General features: G+C 41.9%; 1 protein-coding gene and 1 long non-coding RNA gene across 16 annotated transcripts in view; one reads left to right on the top strand and one right to left on the bottom strand.

Annotated features, from left to right (window-relative positions):
• Nucleotides 1-19108, bottom strand: part of KIF1B (kinesin family member 1B) — a 144673-nt gene that overhangs the window by 64018 nt on the left and 61547 nt on the right. For 9 of the 14 annotated variants that reach the window (XM_081796457.1, XM_078452448.2, XM_078452447.2 and 6 more), the window contains 8 exons: nucleotides 16980-17113; nucleotides 9975-10054; nucleotides 8556-8631; nucleotides 5448-5527; nucleotides 4843-4949; nucleotides 3988-4071; nucleotides 3575-3755; nucleotides 3373-3445 (listed from right to left, as the gene is read on the bottom strand). In XM_081796457.1, coding sequence (XP_081652583.1) covers nucleotides 3373-3445; nucleotides 3575-3755; nucleotides 3988-4071; nucleotides 4843-4949; nucleotides 5448-5527; nucleotides 8556-8631; nucleotides 9975-10054; nucleotides 16980-17113 — 815 coding nt within the window. Of the gene's footprint in view, nucleotides 1-3372; nucleotides 3446-3574; nucleotides 3756-3987; nucleotides 4072-4842; nucleotides 4950-5447; nucleotides 5528-8555; nucleotides 8632-9974; nucleotides 10055-16979; nucleotides 17192-19108 lie in introns of all 14 variants that reach the window. The other 5 variants (XM_078452443.2, XM_078452446.2, XM_078452449.2 and 2 more) reach the window with 1 other exon arrangement.
• LOC132672430 (uncharacterized) lies at nucleotides 760-10806 on the top strand. 2 transcript variants are annotated; one of them, XR_009607518.3, is made up of 3 exons: nucleotides 760-860; nucleotides 10306-10386; nucleotides 10491-10806. It is a non-coding gene; the product is annotated as an uncharacterized LOC132672430 (long non-coding RNA). The 2 variants fall into 2 exon arrangements; XR_014138126.1 differs by lacking the exon at nucleotides 760-860 and adding an exon at nucleotides 10010-10162.

The raw sequence follows: 19108 nt of genomic DNA on the forward strand, positions 1-19108 counted from the left end.
CTCTTTCTGTCTCTCAAAAATGAATAAACATTGAAAACATTAAAAAAGAAAAAAAAGGCAGAGCTAAATTTATAGACTCTATGCTATTTTTTTCATTTTTAGTGTAAACCTCAGAATGGCTAATCTTAAGTGATAAAAGAGGACATTAACAAACATTAGAGAATAAAGTATGTCTGACTCTTAAAAAGGTTTTCTTATCAATATGTATAAACTATATTTTACAGAACATCAACTCTGATTGTTCCCACATAATTGACAACTATCACTCCACCCCCACCCTGGCTTCTTCTCTTTTCCTTTTAAGATTGCTTAAGGATAAAATGAATACTACCTATCTATGAAATAACAAATATTCTAATCTGCTTTCGTATCATGCTTGAGAGACAACGATTAGGTCTGTTAACTCTAATAAAAATAAAATATATTCATGTTATAAAAAATCATAAATAAAACAAATAAACAAGAAAGTCTACATAAATCCAAAACAACTCAAATTAAACTAAGTGGCCATACTTTTCCTTCTTCTTAAAATACTGTCGTATTGACTTTATAGGATATGTTCTTAAAGCCCCCCTATCATGTACTGATCATGACACTAAATATTCTGTATGCAAAGTTATGTGCCAAGATATAAACCCTATCTCATGTCAAAAAAGATTTAAAGATATTTAGATTGACTTATTGCAGGGTTGGAAAAACTACTCGGGTCTGGCAAATTCACGTCACTAAATGCTGCTTCTGTCTTCATTAAATCCCAAATGCAAAGGCCTCCGTAAGAGACTCTGCAAGAAGCCTATGCAAATTGAAGAGAGAAGATACCTAAAGCACATGTGTAAAAAGGCAAGCACAAAAAGGACCAGGTATGTAACAGAGCACTAACTATAAGAGAATGTTCAGCAATGTGACAATGTGACGCATTTGGGGAACTATCGTAATACAATACTTATGAGCCTGAACTCCATTTTTGAAGGCTGTCATTATTCAAAATGATTACATTACAATATTAAATACAATTTTACTGCATAAGAATTCCTTTATATCCTCTCAATGTTTATTCATAGGGTGCATTCAAAATATATCTGTTTGTTGACCAATATGGGGTCATAAAAATACACTTTCCATTCAGTATTGTTACTGCTAGATATTCTTTAGGCTAAGGCATTAGAAATCAGTTCCTCTTGAGGACAAGAAACATGAGCGGAACAGACAGCTGGACTGAAGGGAGGAAAGCAGCCTCCCTGCTCCGAGTAGCTGCTCCCGAGATCCTAACCTGCTCTGCGAGCGATACACAGAACAGATGACAACCAGGACCTGACTACTTGCAGACTAAGTATGTCCCCTGGAAACGAAATAGGTCTTAGACACATTTACTTTCTCTTTACTTAATGGTCAGCATCTTTATTTCAGAGCAAAGAAGGACTATCAGCTCTTGGTTATGGAGAACGCCAGCCATCATCATCTCTCTCACCTGCTTTACTCAAAGGCTGGTCTCCGGCCCAGAAGCACTGGCATCACCTGGGAGCTTGTTAGAAATGAAGAACCTCAGGCCCCACCCCAGACCTGTTGAATCAGCATCTGCATTTCAACAAGACTCCCAGCTGGGGAAGAGGCACTGCTCTTTCTAAACAGAACAGAACACGGAAGCAATTCAGAAGACCCAAGGTGAAGCGTCAGACCCGTGACTTAACAGGGGTTTAAGAATGGGCAAGACAGACTTTTTTTAGCCTTGGTTTACTCAACTATAAATGGGAAGTAATATTACTCACTTTATTTACACACACGCCTACCAGGGAGGGCTATTCCAGAAATCAAAAAAAACCAAAAACTGATGGATGTTAAAACTCTCTGTAAATTACAAAGCACTATAGAAATACAAGGCACTACTGTTAATAACACACACAGCTTAATGATACCTGTCCTCATGTGATCTGTAACAGACCATCAGAGGCATGTTACTAAATCATACATTATGAAGATAAAAGGCTCCTCATGTGTCACAAACCTTTCAAACCCCTAATCATACGGTAGCCAAATTCCTTCTGTTTTCATTAAAAACTAAATGTTGACTAGGCTTCGTAAAGGGACTCAAACACTGCTATTATCTTGCCCCAAACATGTGATTTGTTCCTACAATCCATTCTTTCTTGGACTTCACTATAGTTTCCAAGATAACAAACTAACTGATTTAACCCACTGCCAGGCCTAAGGAATGAGTTGCCCTGGGAAAGGCCGCTTTAGCTCGAGCCCTTGGCTTTTCTGGCCCAGTTAGCAACAACGACCAGCCTCTCTTCTCCAAAGCAGAGCATCACCATAAGGCTGCAGTTTACACACAGCATTTTAGATGCTGTGTTTTATGCTAAGGGAAGAAACCAGTATCTCAGCTTTCTCCCTAATCTCCCCTTATTTTAAAAGAAGTCCATGAATCGTAAAAATTCTACACTGTATCCACTGTACCCAAAGGTTTATTATACCTTTTCCTTACATATCAAATGACCGCCAAGAAGCTTCTTATGACCAGGGCTTTGTTAACCAAAGCTGGATGACCTTAAAAACAAAAATCTAACTACTAGATCAACTTATTTATCCATGCGATTCAGTTTCTAGCAAACTTGGAGAATCAATTCACATCATAAAATGCTAAAGCCATTATTAGCAGTATAAGCTGCAACCTTAAACCAACTTTTCGACTGCTCACCCGAACCCTTTCTCAACCTGGAGGAACCAGGCTTCCTTCTACTATTGGAGTTGGTTGTGAGCCCCTGCTTCCACTGTCATCCCACATGCCACGGAGACCCTTATTGAGAATTCAGACTCCATGCAGGGGAACAGAAAAGGATTAACACATGCAACTGTGCAGCAACACTTTTAGACACAGTTTAACTAAAAAAAGAAAAAGAAAAAAAGAAAAAAAAAAAAAAAAAAGTCTGCCCAGCATAAGAACAATCCCCAAGTCAGCCCAAGAGCAGAGAATTAGTACTATCAGGTGATCAGAAACAAAACCAAGGCAAACACCCACCATATTCAATATAATTATTATTAAAAGATCCACCACTGATGCATACTCAAAAACCACTATCAGGAGGCAAAGGCTACCAGAAAAGCTCCCATAGTTCTTCAAAAAGCACTTGGTTTTGATAGAACTAACGATTTGACTTTAAGACATAAAAGGCACAACATCGTACCTTTATAGACACTTTCTCAGGCTAAGGCTACGAGGAGATGTAAGTTCATTCTCCATTAAGGAAATGAGAGAATAGCAGATGGTGTCAGTGAGAGCCGGACAAGCCATTTGGGCGAGTGCTCATCTGTGGAATGGGAGGGACCAGAGCAAGCCGCCCACTTCCTAACAGAGGATCGAGGATGGCCTCCTACCAGTCTCTGCTGCTCCAAAAGAAGATCTGCTTCTTCTTTCTCCTTTTTGTACAGGATCTCCATCTCCTGTAGCCTACAAGGAAAAGAAAAACGAGAGAGGAAAAAATAAATTGTGAAATCACCGGACTGTTTCATGCGTGCTACGTACTGTAGGTTTAAAAGAAGTGATGGTCACGTGGGCCACGTCATATTTGTGCATCACCTTTTCTCCATCTCCTGCTTCATATCAATCCCTTGTTTTTCCAGAAGTTCTCTCTGGGCAAACGTCCAGTCCACAGGCTCAGAGGGGGTCTCCGCAGAAGGAGTCTTCTCTCGCTCTGCCCGTGCTTGCTCCGGGTGGTTGAAACGAAACACATGATTTTTACCCATGATGATACGGTTTCCTAGAACAAAACAGAAACAGAGTTAAGAAGCCATTTTTTAAAAGGGTACTTACCTAGGTTAGTAACCTCACTCTCCCTCCCTTTCCCTAGTGCAAAAAGTCAGCTTTTGGAGTTTTACGAGAACAGAAATCCTAATGCTATCACTTCTTCAAACAAAGAGTCACACATTAAAGAGTTGCTCACACAAGCCACATGTTGTTTGCTGAAGACTTCAAACCTTTCCTGGTCTCACCTGAGCGCAGCTGAACGGGCTGGGCCACCCTCTTGCCATTTACATAGGTCTCTGAGCGTTCACAGGGCTCTAGGGTCACGATAACTAAGAAGAACACAAACTAGTATTAGCATCACAAACCACCGGAGTAAGACAATGGAAAGCAGACGACTTCCAGGGTAACCAGAATCGATTCCTGCAGCCAACCAAGTGGCTGAGAATCTACACAGGAGCTCTCGCTGGGGGACCCAAACCAGGGATATGGCTAAGAGAAACATTTAAATGAATTTGACAAGCCTCAGAAGAAGACAGGAAATGTTCGTTTTGGTCATACCTGAGAGTTCAGTCCATAAAACTGAAAACTATCAGAAATCTTAAGATACAGGTACTATCCAGAAACTTAAGATCAAAAGCTAATATTCTGATTAAAGGAATGAATCACATAGCACAAAAATACCATTAGAGTATTGTTTTGTTAATAACCTGGGCAAAAGTCAAGACTGACTTTTTCTTCCCTTTTAGATAAAGTAAGTTCCACTGGGTTAAAATCAGAGGTCCTTCAAATCTCCCACTACCCAGGATATTTGTTCCTTTCTTACTTGTCTATTAACTAATTAACATTCAAGACCAAGCCTAATTGCCTCTGTCCTGCTCGGTTCTTGGCAGTCCCAAAAGGGCTCCTTTTGTCCAGCCTATTTTCATGTAAAACAGCTATGTCCGTCCCAGCATTTGTAAGCAGCACAGGTTTCTCCATTTTCCAAATATTAGATCGTACGAGAAAATATCACTGAAAGAGACAGGGAATGCCAAGCCTTGGGGATTTCTAATAACCCAGAATGAAAAGACTGCTGGAAAAGCTAAGCCAGGAACTCTCACCGTCCCCACTGTTGTTTCTCTCGCTCCGGAAGATACAATGTTCTTCTTTAATGTGAGCCCCACTCAGCACGATGTCCTGGCGCCGCTCAGCATCTGCTTGGCCAACCCTGAACACAAGGGAAAGTGTTTCCCAGGGAAATTCAGACACAAAAAGCACTGGAAACAATGAACCTCTTTCTCCCAGAGAATAGTCTTTGGTATGTACAAAAAAGGTATCGCTTCTTTTTATCGGAGTCTTTCAACTGCAAATTTTATTTTCACATATGATCAAGCTCCCTACGTGAGAATAAGAAACCAAGGAGCAAGGATACATCAACGTAACTCACTCAGCTTTATAAAAAGACACGAGTGAACTAACCTCCCTAATGAATTCATACAAGAAGTTAGAAGAAAATTTTACTTAGGGTGTTTAGGGAAAACTACATGTTAACTGGTTCAGATGACTAAAGCACGCATATAATTTGGGAAGACAAGATAGTTTGTAACTATTTCAGACAGGAAAAAGCAAATCATTACAACAAATTTTTCAAAAAACAACTTCCTTTTAGTTATGCAATCATTGAAAAGAACAGAAAACATTAAGTAACTGTAAGAAACAAATATACCTGGTAATTCCATCTTTGATGTAATAAAGCAGGCACTCGGACATGAGTGGGTCTTCATTGAGGTTAACAAGATGTGGGGTCTGAAAGAGGGTACAGATGATCAATCTGGAGCGAGTACCACCATGGGCTGTGACAAGAACAATGAGCCACAGGAAGCTGATGGCTTCCTGGATTATCTACAGTCCCTAGGTGAGGGACACCTTTTATTCCTAGTTGCGATTCCATTATAAACACAAAACATTCTCTTTAAGCCTTCTCAAATTACACCAATACACTCTCTTCAAAAATCATGAGTTCTGGGATAAAGAACAAGATCCAATTCTTGAGAAGGCCAAAGCATAAAGAATACAAAAGAAAAAGAAAGACAGGTTGATTCTCTGGATGGGCTAACCACAACTTTTGTAACTATCTGGATGAAATTCTTGAAGGGGACAAAACAGGCCACTTTGACATATTGATTATTTTGAGCTGAAGGCACTTCAAAAACAGCAACCGCAGGGAGAGGCTTCCTTTGAACGAACCCCATCCCCCCCGGCCTCCACCCCAAGACAGGTCCTCCTAAAGGACCTCAGCTGTTGTGTCCCCTCCAGGAGTCCATCAACCAGGGAGGATAGACTCTTGTCCCAAGAGAGGAGACCAGAAATCGACACCAGACAGACTTTGTCACAAACGATCACACTTCCCATCTATTCTCCCAAGGGCCCCTTCATCTTTCCTGAAAAATCATTCATTCCCTCTTGAGAGGCCTATGTCCCTGCTCCCCTTTCCCTACTAACATGGCATTTAAGTCTGAACTCTAAGCCCTCTTGGGGAGTCACTCACTTTCCCCCTGGGCAGCTCCCACACACATATGAAGCAGACATGTTAATAAACTTATTTTTGTTTTTTTCTTATTAATCTCTTATTACAGGGCTCTCAGCTAAGAATTCAGAAGGGTGGAGGGAAAACAATTTTCCCTTTCTACAATCTCAAGAAATACTTAATTTTTTCATTTACTTTATAAACATGTCCCCACACCCCCTGTCACGTCCCTCTATAATTTTTATCACTTCTTCCATGGTCCCCATTACTCTGTTTAGTTCATTAGTCTCTACTTTAAAGAAAAAATTAAAATTGTCAGCATTCAACAATATACACATCTTGTAAAAGTCCTCTTCATCTAACTCTAATATTTCTAAAATCTTTGAAAAACCAACCTTCTTTGGTGAAAATACCCCACTGGAATCCAAAAATAAGTCACATGGTCTTGGGGTCAAAATCTACTCAAGACAGTGCCAGCAAACGTGGAAAAATGAAAGAAGAGTCAGATGAGTGAGTTAAGAACAGGAAATGAGAAAGATGATTAAAAAGAAATTAGGAAAAGCTCTACATTAGCATCTGCCTCTGGAGTTAAGAGCTCTGCTGGTTTGAGAAAGTCAAAGTCCTCTGTGGGTACTGTTCTTTAACGTCTATCGTGACACTGGCCTCAGGAAAAGGGCATCCTAGAAATAGGCTTCATTTTCCCTTGCCTTAAAAGTATTCTCCCACCCCATCCCCCGTTTGACTGAGGACTGACTGACAAAATCGTATATGTTTAGGTCGGACAACGTGTTTTTTTAAAGGTGTCCAACGTGTCAATTTAATACACATACACATTGTGCAATGATTACCACAATCAAGTTAACATATCAGAAACCGGTTCTAAAACCGAATCTGGATGTGGCCAGTGGTGTATCCCTTCCTTTCCTGAGGAAGTCTAGAAAGTTAAAACAAGATGCATAAAATTAAAGCAAGAAAAACCTTTGGAAACAGAGATCTCAGTTGGAATTCTGGGCTGTTTATATCACAACACTAATTCAAGTTATTTATAACTTGTGTTAAACGCCATATTTTTACAAGTTGTTACCAAATTTTTCCATATAGCTCTTTACACTGAAAGATGTTGTAACATCTTTCAAGATACACAAAGGCACAAATTCTATCAAACGTAGAACTGATAACACCTCTACAGTCATAAGTCATATCTTGATAAACAATGTCTTACCGAAGCAAACACTACTAAACTGTGAAAACCAGGGATCTCTGGCAATACAGACAGACAAAATACTGTTATTATTGTTCCAGTTCTAAAAAATTATGTGACCTTGACAGAAAAACCAAACCAAAAGAATCCCAGCAAAAACAAGGAATATTTCATATCAAATTAAAAACAAAAATGGAAAAGTCCCCACTCACTCTAATGCCAACCTAAAGAGATCACCATCGGAGCCTTGCAGAACATGTTTGAATCTCTCATAGCCAATTTGGGGTTATTTGAAATGAAGGCCCACTTATTACTGGCATGAATATATTTACTTTATAAATCAATTTATGTTTAATTACTACAGTCAAATGAGAAGCACGCAAAAATAATCATTTGATAACAGTTTCCCAGGACCTAACAATAACTAGGAAGCAACTCAGTAAAAGAACAAAACAACAACAAAACCCAAAACAAAACCTACCTCACGCTATTCTAATTAGCTACAAGGTATCTACTACCTAACAACTATGATAACATACGTAGGATGGTAACTACTGGAGTTTTATTTATTTATTTTTTTTAACTAAGAAAGAAGCAGAGGAGGCTACAGGGGTGAGGACAGGAATTGCTTTACTCGGTACAATGACCGTCTGTAACACAAACTAAAGAAGCAAACTTGAGTGGTATTTTTCTAAACAAACCTGAATGGCTGAAATTGCTTCCATAGAGTTATAAATCAGGGCTGCGGGCATCTGTGGGAAAATCTACATAGAAAGAGTAGCCAAACTGAAGCAAGGTATGCTAGATGAGAGGCTGGGAATTGAAAAGAAAGCAACAACGCACATGAGTAAACGTATGGAATCGTGACCGAAAGTTAGATTTACGGCCTTGCGTTTTGTTTTTTAAACAGCAAACATGACAGGCATTTTAGAAACAGGCTGCCTTTGTACTGTAAGATGAAATTAGAAATTCTGAAATTAAGCCGAATCCCAAGCCGAAACGAAGGGAGGAGGGGCCGGCCCTAAAAGGCCGGAAGTGCCTCAGTGACCCAGACAAACAGGAAGTTTGTCTTTTGTTGGGTGGAGTTTCACAACACTGTGTCCTACCTTCTTCGGTGAGAAAACTCCCAGGGTTCCTCCGTCTTCTCGAATGGCAACTCCCATCTCGGCCAACAAGGCCTCTCTAGAAGAACAACAAGCACACCAGAATACCAACACCAAACGTCAATTAAATCAGTCTCATATGAACTAGAAAATGAGGCATGCAAAGCAAAAACTACTGTCCGTGTTAGTAACACAAATGTGAAAAACCTGTCTATCCTGTCATTAATGAGAAATTATTTTTAAGAAAAACAGCACATTCAAAATAAATTCTGTTCCCATGTTAGGTAAAGTTATATTCACCCAAGTAAGGACTTTGTCTCATCTGACTTTAGAGGCAGACAGTAATTCATAAATAATATGTCTACTAATATTTAAAAAAGGAAGAAAGGGATAGTCCTTAAGGCCAGACATCTAACTCAAAGAACCGTTTCTTCAAAGTCTAAGAAAGCGAGACACCTGGGTGGTTCAGTCGGTTAAGCATCCGACTTCGGCTGACCTCATAGTTCGTGGGTTTGAGCCCCGCGTCTGGCTCTGTGCTGCCAGCTCTGAGCCTGGAGCCTGCTTCAGATTCTGGGCATCCCTCTCTCTTTGCTCCTCCCCCACTCTCTCCCTCTCAAAAATTAATAAGAAACATTAAAAAAAAAAAAAACAAAAAACCCTGACAGAGCCCTTTTAACAAAAAATCTAAGAAAGCGATCAGAAAGGAACTTTGATATGTTAAGATTGTCTATAAGTGTGATTTTCTCAAATGTTATGCTCCTATGCCCACCACCATATGGACTCAACAATTCTAGCTTAGAATCCTTGTAAGAAGAAACTTCTAAGTGTTTGATACACCCACTGCATCCATACAACAGCACTCACTTCTTCCTCATCTTCCGTGGAGGAGGAAGACAGGTGTGAACTTTTTTAAATGTATATTCATCCCAAAAGGAAAAGTATTATTTCAGGTTACATTCACCTTCAGGGTAGAGAACTGATAGGTTAAGGTAGAAAAGGGATTTTAAAAGTCTGCAAATCAGACTACTTCACCGCTTAACCTAAGAGGTTCTAGAAAACATAACTCAAAGACAATCATCCGAAGGGCTTTATTATTTGGGCCTTTATCCAAGGCAGTTGTTTTGCAAAGTAAAAACTCTATCCCTCAATATCTTCCATTTTATATGGGCCCTGAGCACCACTCGGTCCGGTAAGGAACACAGGACTCCCGCAGAGAACGGGGGACTATGTAAGCCTCACTGGCGGAAGGCCCAGAGCAGGCTGGGCTCTGTTCTGTTCTGTGGTCGGTGAAGTGGACGCCGGGGGCGGGGGGGAGGGGTGGGGGCTTCGCTTTTACTTCCAGCTCATCTTCTCCTTCTATAAAAGGAATCCCAGCTCCCCTGAGAATGTGCAGACACTCCCCGAGCTTAATAATATCCTGACCTCTCCATTCTGATGGCCTCTGTTTTACGCAGCTTCTCTTCCCAGGTTTCATTCAGCTCAGCAATGATCTTCTCCGATTCCTAAGGGAGGAAGTCCACAGTTCAAGTGAAGACACTTATGATGTGACAGGCTAGGTCTGGGAAGGACAGCAAGATGCCCTTTGTGGGTATGAGGCAGAATCTAATACAGTGAGGTTTTTTTCCTTTCTTAATATTACATACAATAAAAATCATGAAGACTAGATCTGGCATTAAATCAGCCCTAGGTATATAATCCTCCTAAGTCCTAATAAAAATGCCCTAATAGTGAGTGTGTATGTGTGTGTTTACAGAAGGAAGAGTAACATGAACATCCAAAAATGCAAGACATTATTCCCAACAGCCACTTCTACAAAAGAATAAAGCCACCAAAGGTATTCATTGCTTTTGTTCCATACTGTAATTTCACCATAACACTGATGGGGCTCAGAACACATTTGCCCACAATATGGCATCTTGGCATATTGACTATTTTCAGCTGAAGCAATCGGAGAAATGGTATCTGCAGGAAGGACTCTGATCTCCTCAAGCAAGCTTTAAGATCCCCACCCCCAACTGGAGAAAAGGCACATCCTCACCCCCAAAGATGGAGGAACACCAGGAGGAATCTGAACAAACAGGCCTTAATAGGTACCCACCCCCCCCAACCCCATCCTATCACAATTTCCCATGACTCTTCCCTCGTCATCAAACCTAGCACAAAAATGCTCAGGTTTAACACCTCTTTGGGTCTTTTATTTTCTTATGAAGGCTCCCATGTCACATAAAACTTACATGAAATCAATTTGTGTGCTTTTCTCTTGTTAATCTTTTGTTGTAGAAGCCCCAGCCAAGAACCCGAAGGGTAAATGAATGATATTTTAACTCCCCTGTAACACAATACCCTCCTGAACACAACCCAATACCTGCCATACAAAGGTTTAGTATTCATCTCATCTGAAGGTATGTAGCCACTGAAGTGACAGTTTCCTCGTCTCCCATTCAGTGTTTATCAATGCCAGAAATATAAGATTTCTTGATCTCAAGGAATTTACCATATACTAGGGAGAGAGAAATAACCGGTGATTCGTTCACTCAGTAATTCTACATCACCTCCTTACATGCCAAGCCCTGTTTCAGGCAACCAGAGATGTGGCAAGGAACAAAATCTCTGTCTTCGTAAGACTTCCATTCTGGTAAAGAGCCTGAAGTAATCGATTTTAATCAATAATTCAAATATACGGTATGTCAGAGAGCAGTAAGTACCTTGGAAAAAAAGCAAGAAAGGGAAAGGGGTAAGTGCGGGAGCAGTTTGGGGTGGGGCTGTCAGGACAGGGCTCACTGCCGAGGTTCTGCGTGAGCAGAGACAAGGAGCAGGGGCCACCACACAAACACGTGAGGGAAGAGGGAAGAAACGGCTGGCATTTTCCAGGAACAACAGTGTGGCCAGGGCAGCGTGCTTGCGGACTGTGCGCGGGTAGGGCAGGAGAAGACCACAGAGCGGCTGGCCAAGTGCTAGAAGCGAAGCATTCACAGGTGGCGGGAGAATGGGCGAGCACGACAAGGATGCTCACACTGATGAATGAAGGACAAGTGGGAACCGACTCGGTGGAAAATGGAGGGAGGAGGAGGAAAACCTGAAAGGGAGACGAGCACGTGCAGAAAGCAGGAGAAATCTAGTCACGGAGACGAAATCCGCAAGTCAAAGGGTGAGGACGAGGAGACTAGCGATGATGGGATGACAGCTCTGGGGACAGCAGTGGTTACGACTAGGGCCGAAAACCCTGCACAGTTTGCAAAATATTTCACTGTCTGACTCACTTAACAGGCTATTGTAAGAAGCCGCTGGGATCTGAAAACATAATTCTCTACACAGAAAGAAACAGTGAACATGTAATACGATCAACCCTAAGACACCTGCGATTTCGTTTTCCGGAATGACACACGAGAGCACGAAAAAAAAGCCACGAGTGAAAACTCCAGGCGGTGGGAGGGGGAGGGGCAAAAGCAGAGGAGTACAAGCGTCAGGAGAAACAAACGGGACAGCATGACAACGATGATGACGGTGAAGGACGGCAACAGCTAGTGAAGAGGGACAAAGAGCAAAACCGGTAACCGAGTTAGAAAAGTCAGAAACCACATGGGCACCAGTACGGTCCACACAAAGGGGGCCACTGAAAAGGTACTGGTTTGGGAAGGGTCACTCACAACCTGGGGGATGTGAGAGCAAGTCTGCAGCGGGAGCGGGGAGGGTGGAGCCAAAGAGACAACACCACTCAAGGTGGCCACATTAGCCCTGTGAACAGACCCCACGGCTACCTGAACGGCATCGCTGCACACGCCTCCCAGGACTGACTTCGCCTGCAGTGCACCTGCCACTCCCAAGTTCAGGGAGGAGCCCATATGCCGTGCCAGAGGGCCAGCAACCAAAACACCCTTACAATTTTGGCAAGGAGTGAGATGGCCAGGACAGGAAGCGCACCAGGAACCAAGTGGACGGCAAGCACCACAGAAGTTCTTCAAACAACAGTTCTAGCAGAGTAGCATTAAGTGCTTTTGCATATACTGTGAAAGGGCAAATACAAGACAAGCGGGCACCATATCCTCTGTGACAGTAAGGCTGATTAAAGACGGCTGGGGAGAAACCTTGACAGTCTCGAAATGGTAACTCTGAAAACAAAGGATAAGCACAAGAGGTTGCCCAAACCGGAGCATCTAGACTGGTGCTCATTATGCAGAGTGTGGCCCACAAGCCACTGATGTTGGATACGGAATACAAACTGACCCAGGAGCTACTTAAATTTTTTTTTTTCCCGGGTTGGTTATTTTCAGGAGCAGACTGTGTCTGATAAGAGGTTTATCTGGCTATATGAAAGCTATTCCATTTGGGGGCAACTGTAGACTCAGCCCATCTAGCAAAATCGCTGTGGAGGGGCCCTCTTGTCTTTTGCTGCCAATTCTAATACGAACTCTCTAATTCTACTTTCCACCTGGAGGGTAAATCGGGACACAATCTCTTTATAAAGAGAAGATTTAATGAGTTAGCTGAGGACGATGCTAATTTTATTTTTCATTACAGCTTCAAGTTGCAATTTTTATGTTGTCTCAGAAGCTATTTGTTAAAAATCTGAAGAAAGCTCAGAGAAAATGATATTGAGCAAAACTTCAGTGCTAGAAAAAGCCATTTATTCCAGAACCATTCTAGAAAGAAAGAGACTGGGGGCCAGAGAACCTACGGACTAACCTGAGGCCACACTACTTCCTGAGCCACTAAACCCTAGGGCTGAGTTTCCTGACTCTTGACATTCTTCCTTCAATTAAGGCAGAATCAATGGGATTTCAAGAAAATATTCGACAAAACAGCCCGCCATCAATTAAGAAAGAGTGAAGGACATTCTCTCTTGAAGCCTGAATAGCAAACTGAGCATAAATAAAACTGAGCTGACAACAGGAGACAACTGCGGTCTCTGAGTTGTCAACCTGCTCTGCAGGCAGGACTGGCACACCGGTGCCCACTGCTGCCCATAACCCTAGGAGCCCAACTCCAGATTACGCTGAAACTGGGATTCATGCTTCAGAAATAAGGAGTCGAGACAATCTTTAAGGGTCCTTCCTTCGTGCACGTAGTACCCAAACACAAAAAATTCCAAAGAGCGATGACATCAGCAACCTTTTTTTTTTAAGCTCCAAGGAACATTGGGCTCAGGCGCCATTCAACTTTGGCCTCACATTCTGTAGGTCTAACTATCTGTATAACGCTGGTTAGTAATTGTGTTCACACAGCTAAACACGATTTAATTTCTTTGTCATGATTCGGTTAAAGTGGCAGAAAAATCCACAGAACAAGTCAGAAATATTTCCATGAAAAAAAAAACGACAGTTAAATTGTGATATTTAAAAGGTTAAATGCTTACTACATGGAACATTCCTTGAAGCCATCGGATAGCCAAGGTTTTACTGTACTGAACACAGCATATGCTCCATAAAGTAAGTTCCAAGTGTGGGGCCCTCGGGCCGCCTACCCCAGCATCTGCCCTTGCATGCTTCTGTAATGGATATTTGTGGATATTTATAATCCAAGCCTCTGCAATGGCACTCCTAGTACTGACTTTGACGCCAGACTAATAAACACCAGAGCCACCACATGGTAGCTATGGTTACATATTTAAAACCTTACTGAATAAGAATCCAAATCAGGGGTATGTTCATTCCAACTCAGTTTGAGTTGTGATTAAAAACTGAGAGCAATTACATTTCACTCTCTTTTGCCAGAGACGTTTATGGAGGGATCAAGATCTTTATTGATGGGGTTAACACGGGTCTCTTCCATACGGAAAGAAGCTATTCAAAAAAAAGAAACAGTAGCAACACATTGTGCACAAGTCTTCTACCAACTGATCACATTTTTCAAGTCAAAAATACAGAGAAGCAAAGGAAAAGAAAGTGTCAGGAAAATGAATCAACCCCCTCTCCTTTATTACTGTTTTCCATTACAGTATTTTTGTTCTGCAGTATCATGTCTAAGGAACACAGTTCCTAAACATTCAATAACGAAATGGTCCCAAAATGAGAACTTCTCAAGCATCTCTATTGTATAACCACTGCTTTGCACTGTGCACGCAAGATGTTCTCCGCCTGAGTCATTAAAATGCAGGTCTGCTGGGACGGAATTCTCACCATTCACAAAACAGGAGCAGAGCTAAGGCGCTGAGGCCCCAATAGACTGCAGGGCTGCATTAAACACTCAAGATCTAACACAAAACCATTAAGAAGCAATTTTCTAAAGCTAGGGAAAATGGAAGATCACACCTATTTTGGCTTAAAGGAAAATTAAAACGGAAAAATTTCTTTTCTGATGAAAGTAATAACAGTTTTGCTTTGGTTTTGGTGGGAAGTAGAAAGATTGGGGGGAGGGTTCCCTGAATAATGGCAGTGTTATTCCCAAGAAACTATTTGGAAGACATGGAGTGACCTAATTCCTAAAGAGTCTGGTTAATGCCTTGACTCCTAACATCCAATGATATTTTTCAGTTGGTCCCACCTGGCAGTTAGGACAATTTTTTTCTTTTACGCCAAGATGCAAGTTAACAGAAAGTATAATCTCATTTGTACACCAAGGCTTTAACAGGCATACAGTGAGATTCAAAATCCCCAAAGACAAAGAACATTTCATATTAAATAGTAAGTGGGAGATCTCACCTCCCTCCCATGGAACCCCTGCACCACCACCACCCCCCCCCCCCCACTGGCCTGAATAGAAAGAACCCTGCACAGCAACTCTGTCACTGATGTCTATTCATGAAAAAAACACACACAGGAAGCGTTCTTGCACAGACTCCGCTGATGTCTCTATTAAAATTTCAAAGGCAATTTTAAAATAGCAGAAATTACCCTTCAAGTTACAGCAATTGATGAAAAGATTTCTCACCCTTTTCCCTTTGCTAGGTATTTCAGGACTTCATCCACTTTCTGCTAACATGCTCTGAAGAAAGAGACAAGATCAACACTCTGGTTTCCGAAGCACCTAAGCTTGGAAGTGAGTAAAACGCCAAGGGAAAAGGCAGACTAAGAAACAGTAGCCTATTCTTCATATAAAATCTTTTTCTGGGGGCGCCTGGGTGGCTCAGTCAATTAAGCATCTGACTCTTGATTTTGGCTCAAGTCATGATTTCCTCGTTTGTGAGATCAAGCCCTATGTTGGGCTCTGCGCTGAGGGCATGAAGCCTACTTGGGATTCTCTCTTTCCCCGCTCGCTCTCTCTCTCTCTCTCTCTCTCTCTCTCAATAAACAAATAAACATTAAAAAAAATAATAAGATATTTTTCGGCCTCACCTGAAAAGGAAAATGAAAACATCTGCCATCTTCAACTTATCAAGCTTCCTCCCCTTTTAGTGGTGAAAAGGCTCAGCAAACCTTTCCCATCATTAATTTATCAAAGTGTGTCACTGTCCCCAACAGTCCTTGAACAAGCAGCAGTTGTGGAGAATACCGAGTGCAAAGAGCCTGTTGGCTGCAAACATAACTGCAACTTCCCAGCTCCCTGAAAAACTTTCTCTGCCCTCCTTGTTCCTCCCCCGACACCTCCATCCCCGCCCCCCCCCCCCCCCATACTTGGGAATACAAAGTCCCAAAGGCGTGGTGGATCAAACGATCACCCTGGAGGTAATGGGCAGGGAAAGAAAAAGCATTTGTGATGCTGTCACAGTGACCTGATAGATGGCACGGTCTGTTCTCACTGCAGTCACTGAGGGGCAGGAAGGACCCGGGAGCCAGGAGTCAGCAGGCACCACTACTGCTCACTTTTACACTCATGGAGAAAGACAAGAAAGTACCCAACAGAGCCAACCACAGCCTGGGGAAGCAAAGCTGGGCGCCACTGCAGGTGGACCTGTGAGCACACAATGCAGGTGCACAGCATGGCGCTGAGGCCCATGACCCCACGAGCACCGGCCCAGGAGGCGGGCAGCCCTTCCACAGCCGTGTGAATAGGGCCCAAGACTTCCTATGAACTTCCAGAAGTTATCATTTCACATGTTCTGAATAAACCTGGTACAGCTACTCACGTGTCCAAACTTTTGACTGCGTACTTTACTAACATACACACGGCTCTATACAGAATTCAATCTTCAAATGAAACCAAGTGCTTCTGACAAATTAGTTTCCCACTAAATTTCTAACTAAACAATTTCCCTATGGCTTATAAACTACCTCAGAATTAAAGGACATATCTACTTATCAGTTACTTGCATGGCCAACCTCTGATCTCCCCATGCATCTCTCTAATCTCTGTCTGGCCATGTCAGACTCAAGCATTCTGGTGAAAAGCAACTGATGATATCATGAAGCAGCAAATTCCATTTTCAGGACACCTCTAGGGGTCAGAAAGTTCTTCCATATCCTCAACAAAAATCTCAGTGGTTTTTAAGTCCTAACTCTGCCTTATGGAACTATGCAGAACACCTTTCATTCAGTCTGAGGTATTACTTACCTTTAGGCGTTCAATGGCTTCCTCTCCTCCAGGTGTAGACATGATCCTCTCCTGAATACTGGTCACAGATGTTAAGCCCACCTGACTACTGAGTGAGCAGGAAGATGGAGATGAAGTAAGAGACCCCATGGACGCTGTGGAAAAATTGCCAGGGCGTTGATTCTCAGAGGCTAGCAAGTACCTATGCTTATTGTTCTGAAAATCTTTCAGATCTGGGAGACAGAAAGAAGGGAAGGCAGAAAAAGTGGAGAGGGGGGGAAAGGAGCAGAGGGAGAAAAAAGACAGGAAGGAACACCAGCGTAAGAAAGGAGAACATTAAAGCGCCAAGACAGACACATTATGATACAAAGACAAGTTATAATTTGTTCTAGATGGCAGTTCTAAAACATGTCTGTCTTTAATACTGGTATCGTAGAGGTGAAGAACCACTTCTGAATTTAGAAACTAAGAAACTCCAGGGTGGGTTAACATTGTATTTGGTAGAGGGTAACCAGAGCCTCAAAGGATAATGCTCAGGCACCCTCTGTAAATAAAACATGCTACGTTCCTTCTATTCTTTCTACGGCTCCGAATCTACAATGTTTTAAATTTACACTACTCTTAAATCTCAGTAATTTATCATGGTAAAGGAAAAAAAAGATGATCACATATTTATCAATAATATTAACCTGGCCCAGTATTTTATGGCATTCAGCAAAAATTCCCAAGAAGATGCTACAGTTAAAACAAAAATCTGAGCACTCAGTAGCATCCTTCGTATAGCAGCATTTCAACATGCTAAAAAGGACCGTTAAAATATGCTTTTAAAAAGGAGAGGTAACTGCAGAAATCACAAGAATTTTGTGTAAGTTCTGATTAAGAACTCAGGGCCAATTGCCTCAACAGGGAAGAACAATCAGCAAATTGATGAAGTTGGTATGCTTTTCATTCATCTATTAGATCAAGCAAATCAAGGCTGATTATTTGCTAACTATTGCAAAGTACAGCTCTTACTTTGCCTAACAGGACTGCCAGGAGTCACTGGTAGGCCGAGTTGCCAGTATGAAATGCAAGTTTCAGGGACATACTTTCACTTACTAAAAAGTCTTTAACAGAACTCTAAGTTCTGTGTTTAAATTTAGTTTTGATAAAAAGAGCCACAAACAACAAAATTAATTTGCTCTATGTACTTTCATTCATTTGTCATCCTTGTCACAGACACCAGAGAAAACCCATGGGTACTGATGGATTTCTATTTTAAAATTAGCTCATATTTAAATTTGAGAAAGTCGGCATTACTTAAAACTTGTATCAAAACTAAGTTAAGTTTTCCTTAAATGATATGAGCCAAAGAGTCAGAAAGCAGTATTATTGCTCTCTCTGGGTCTACTCATCTCTATTTAATCAAAGCCAGTTCTTGAAACCCCTTAAAACCAGTGGTTGCTTCAAGACAGTTTGAAAACCACCATCTGCAAATAGAGAACATAGGAAAACAAGCAAGTTTTAAAAGGGGGATGGGAACCGGAGCAAAAAATCAGCCATCAGGTGACGGCGGCAAGGTCGGAAAGAATGGGATGGATGGAGTTCAGAAGGTCCAATGGACACATGCAAGCCCTAAAAGACATTAAGAGTAGTAGACCGAAATGGAAATTCGTAAGTAGCCAGGGCTGCTTTCCTGCAGGGATACAAAATTAAAACTTAGTCATGCAGAGCTTTTTGGGAGATGCCACACTGCTCAGAAAAGAGTGACGCGACAAGCTGATAGCAGCACCACCTGGGGCACAAAAGCAGGAGCGAGATGGCGTCTTTCTCACATCAGTATCGGTCAGCTTCGGAAATCTCAGACAGAGCTGTTCTGGTCCAAGAGCCACTGGGTATTGGAGTCTTACTGTGTCCGCAAGGCCTAGCCTCATCACAGCAGCCAGGGCTGCGTTTGCTTTCTCCTGTGTGTTTCCTCCTAGTCAAGCCCTATTACATGCCTCATTAAATGAACGAGCAAATCAATTAAAATCTAAACTTAACCAAGAAGTCAAGATTCTTCATTTCTTCTAAGATAAAGATCCCCTCATGAAAAGGGTAAGAAACCACGTCCTCACCAACTTAATGATAGACCTGGAGAGGACAACGAGGTGTCTAGGTATTTATGATCC

The sequence above is a fragment of the Panthera onca genome, chromosome C1 (assembly GCF_046562875.1).
Source record: "Panthera onca isolate mPanOnc1 chromosome C1, mPanOnc1 haplotype 2, whole genome shotgun sequence".
Classification (NCBI taxonomy): Eukaryota; Metazoa; Chordata; class Mammalia; order Carnivora; family Felidae; genus Panthera; species Panthera onca.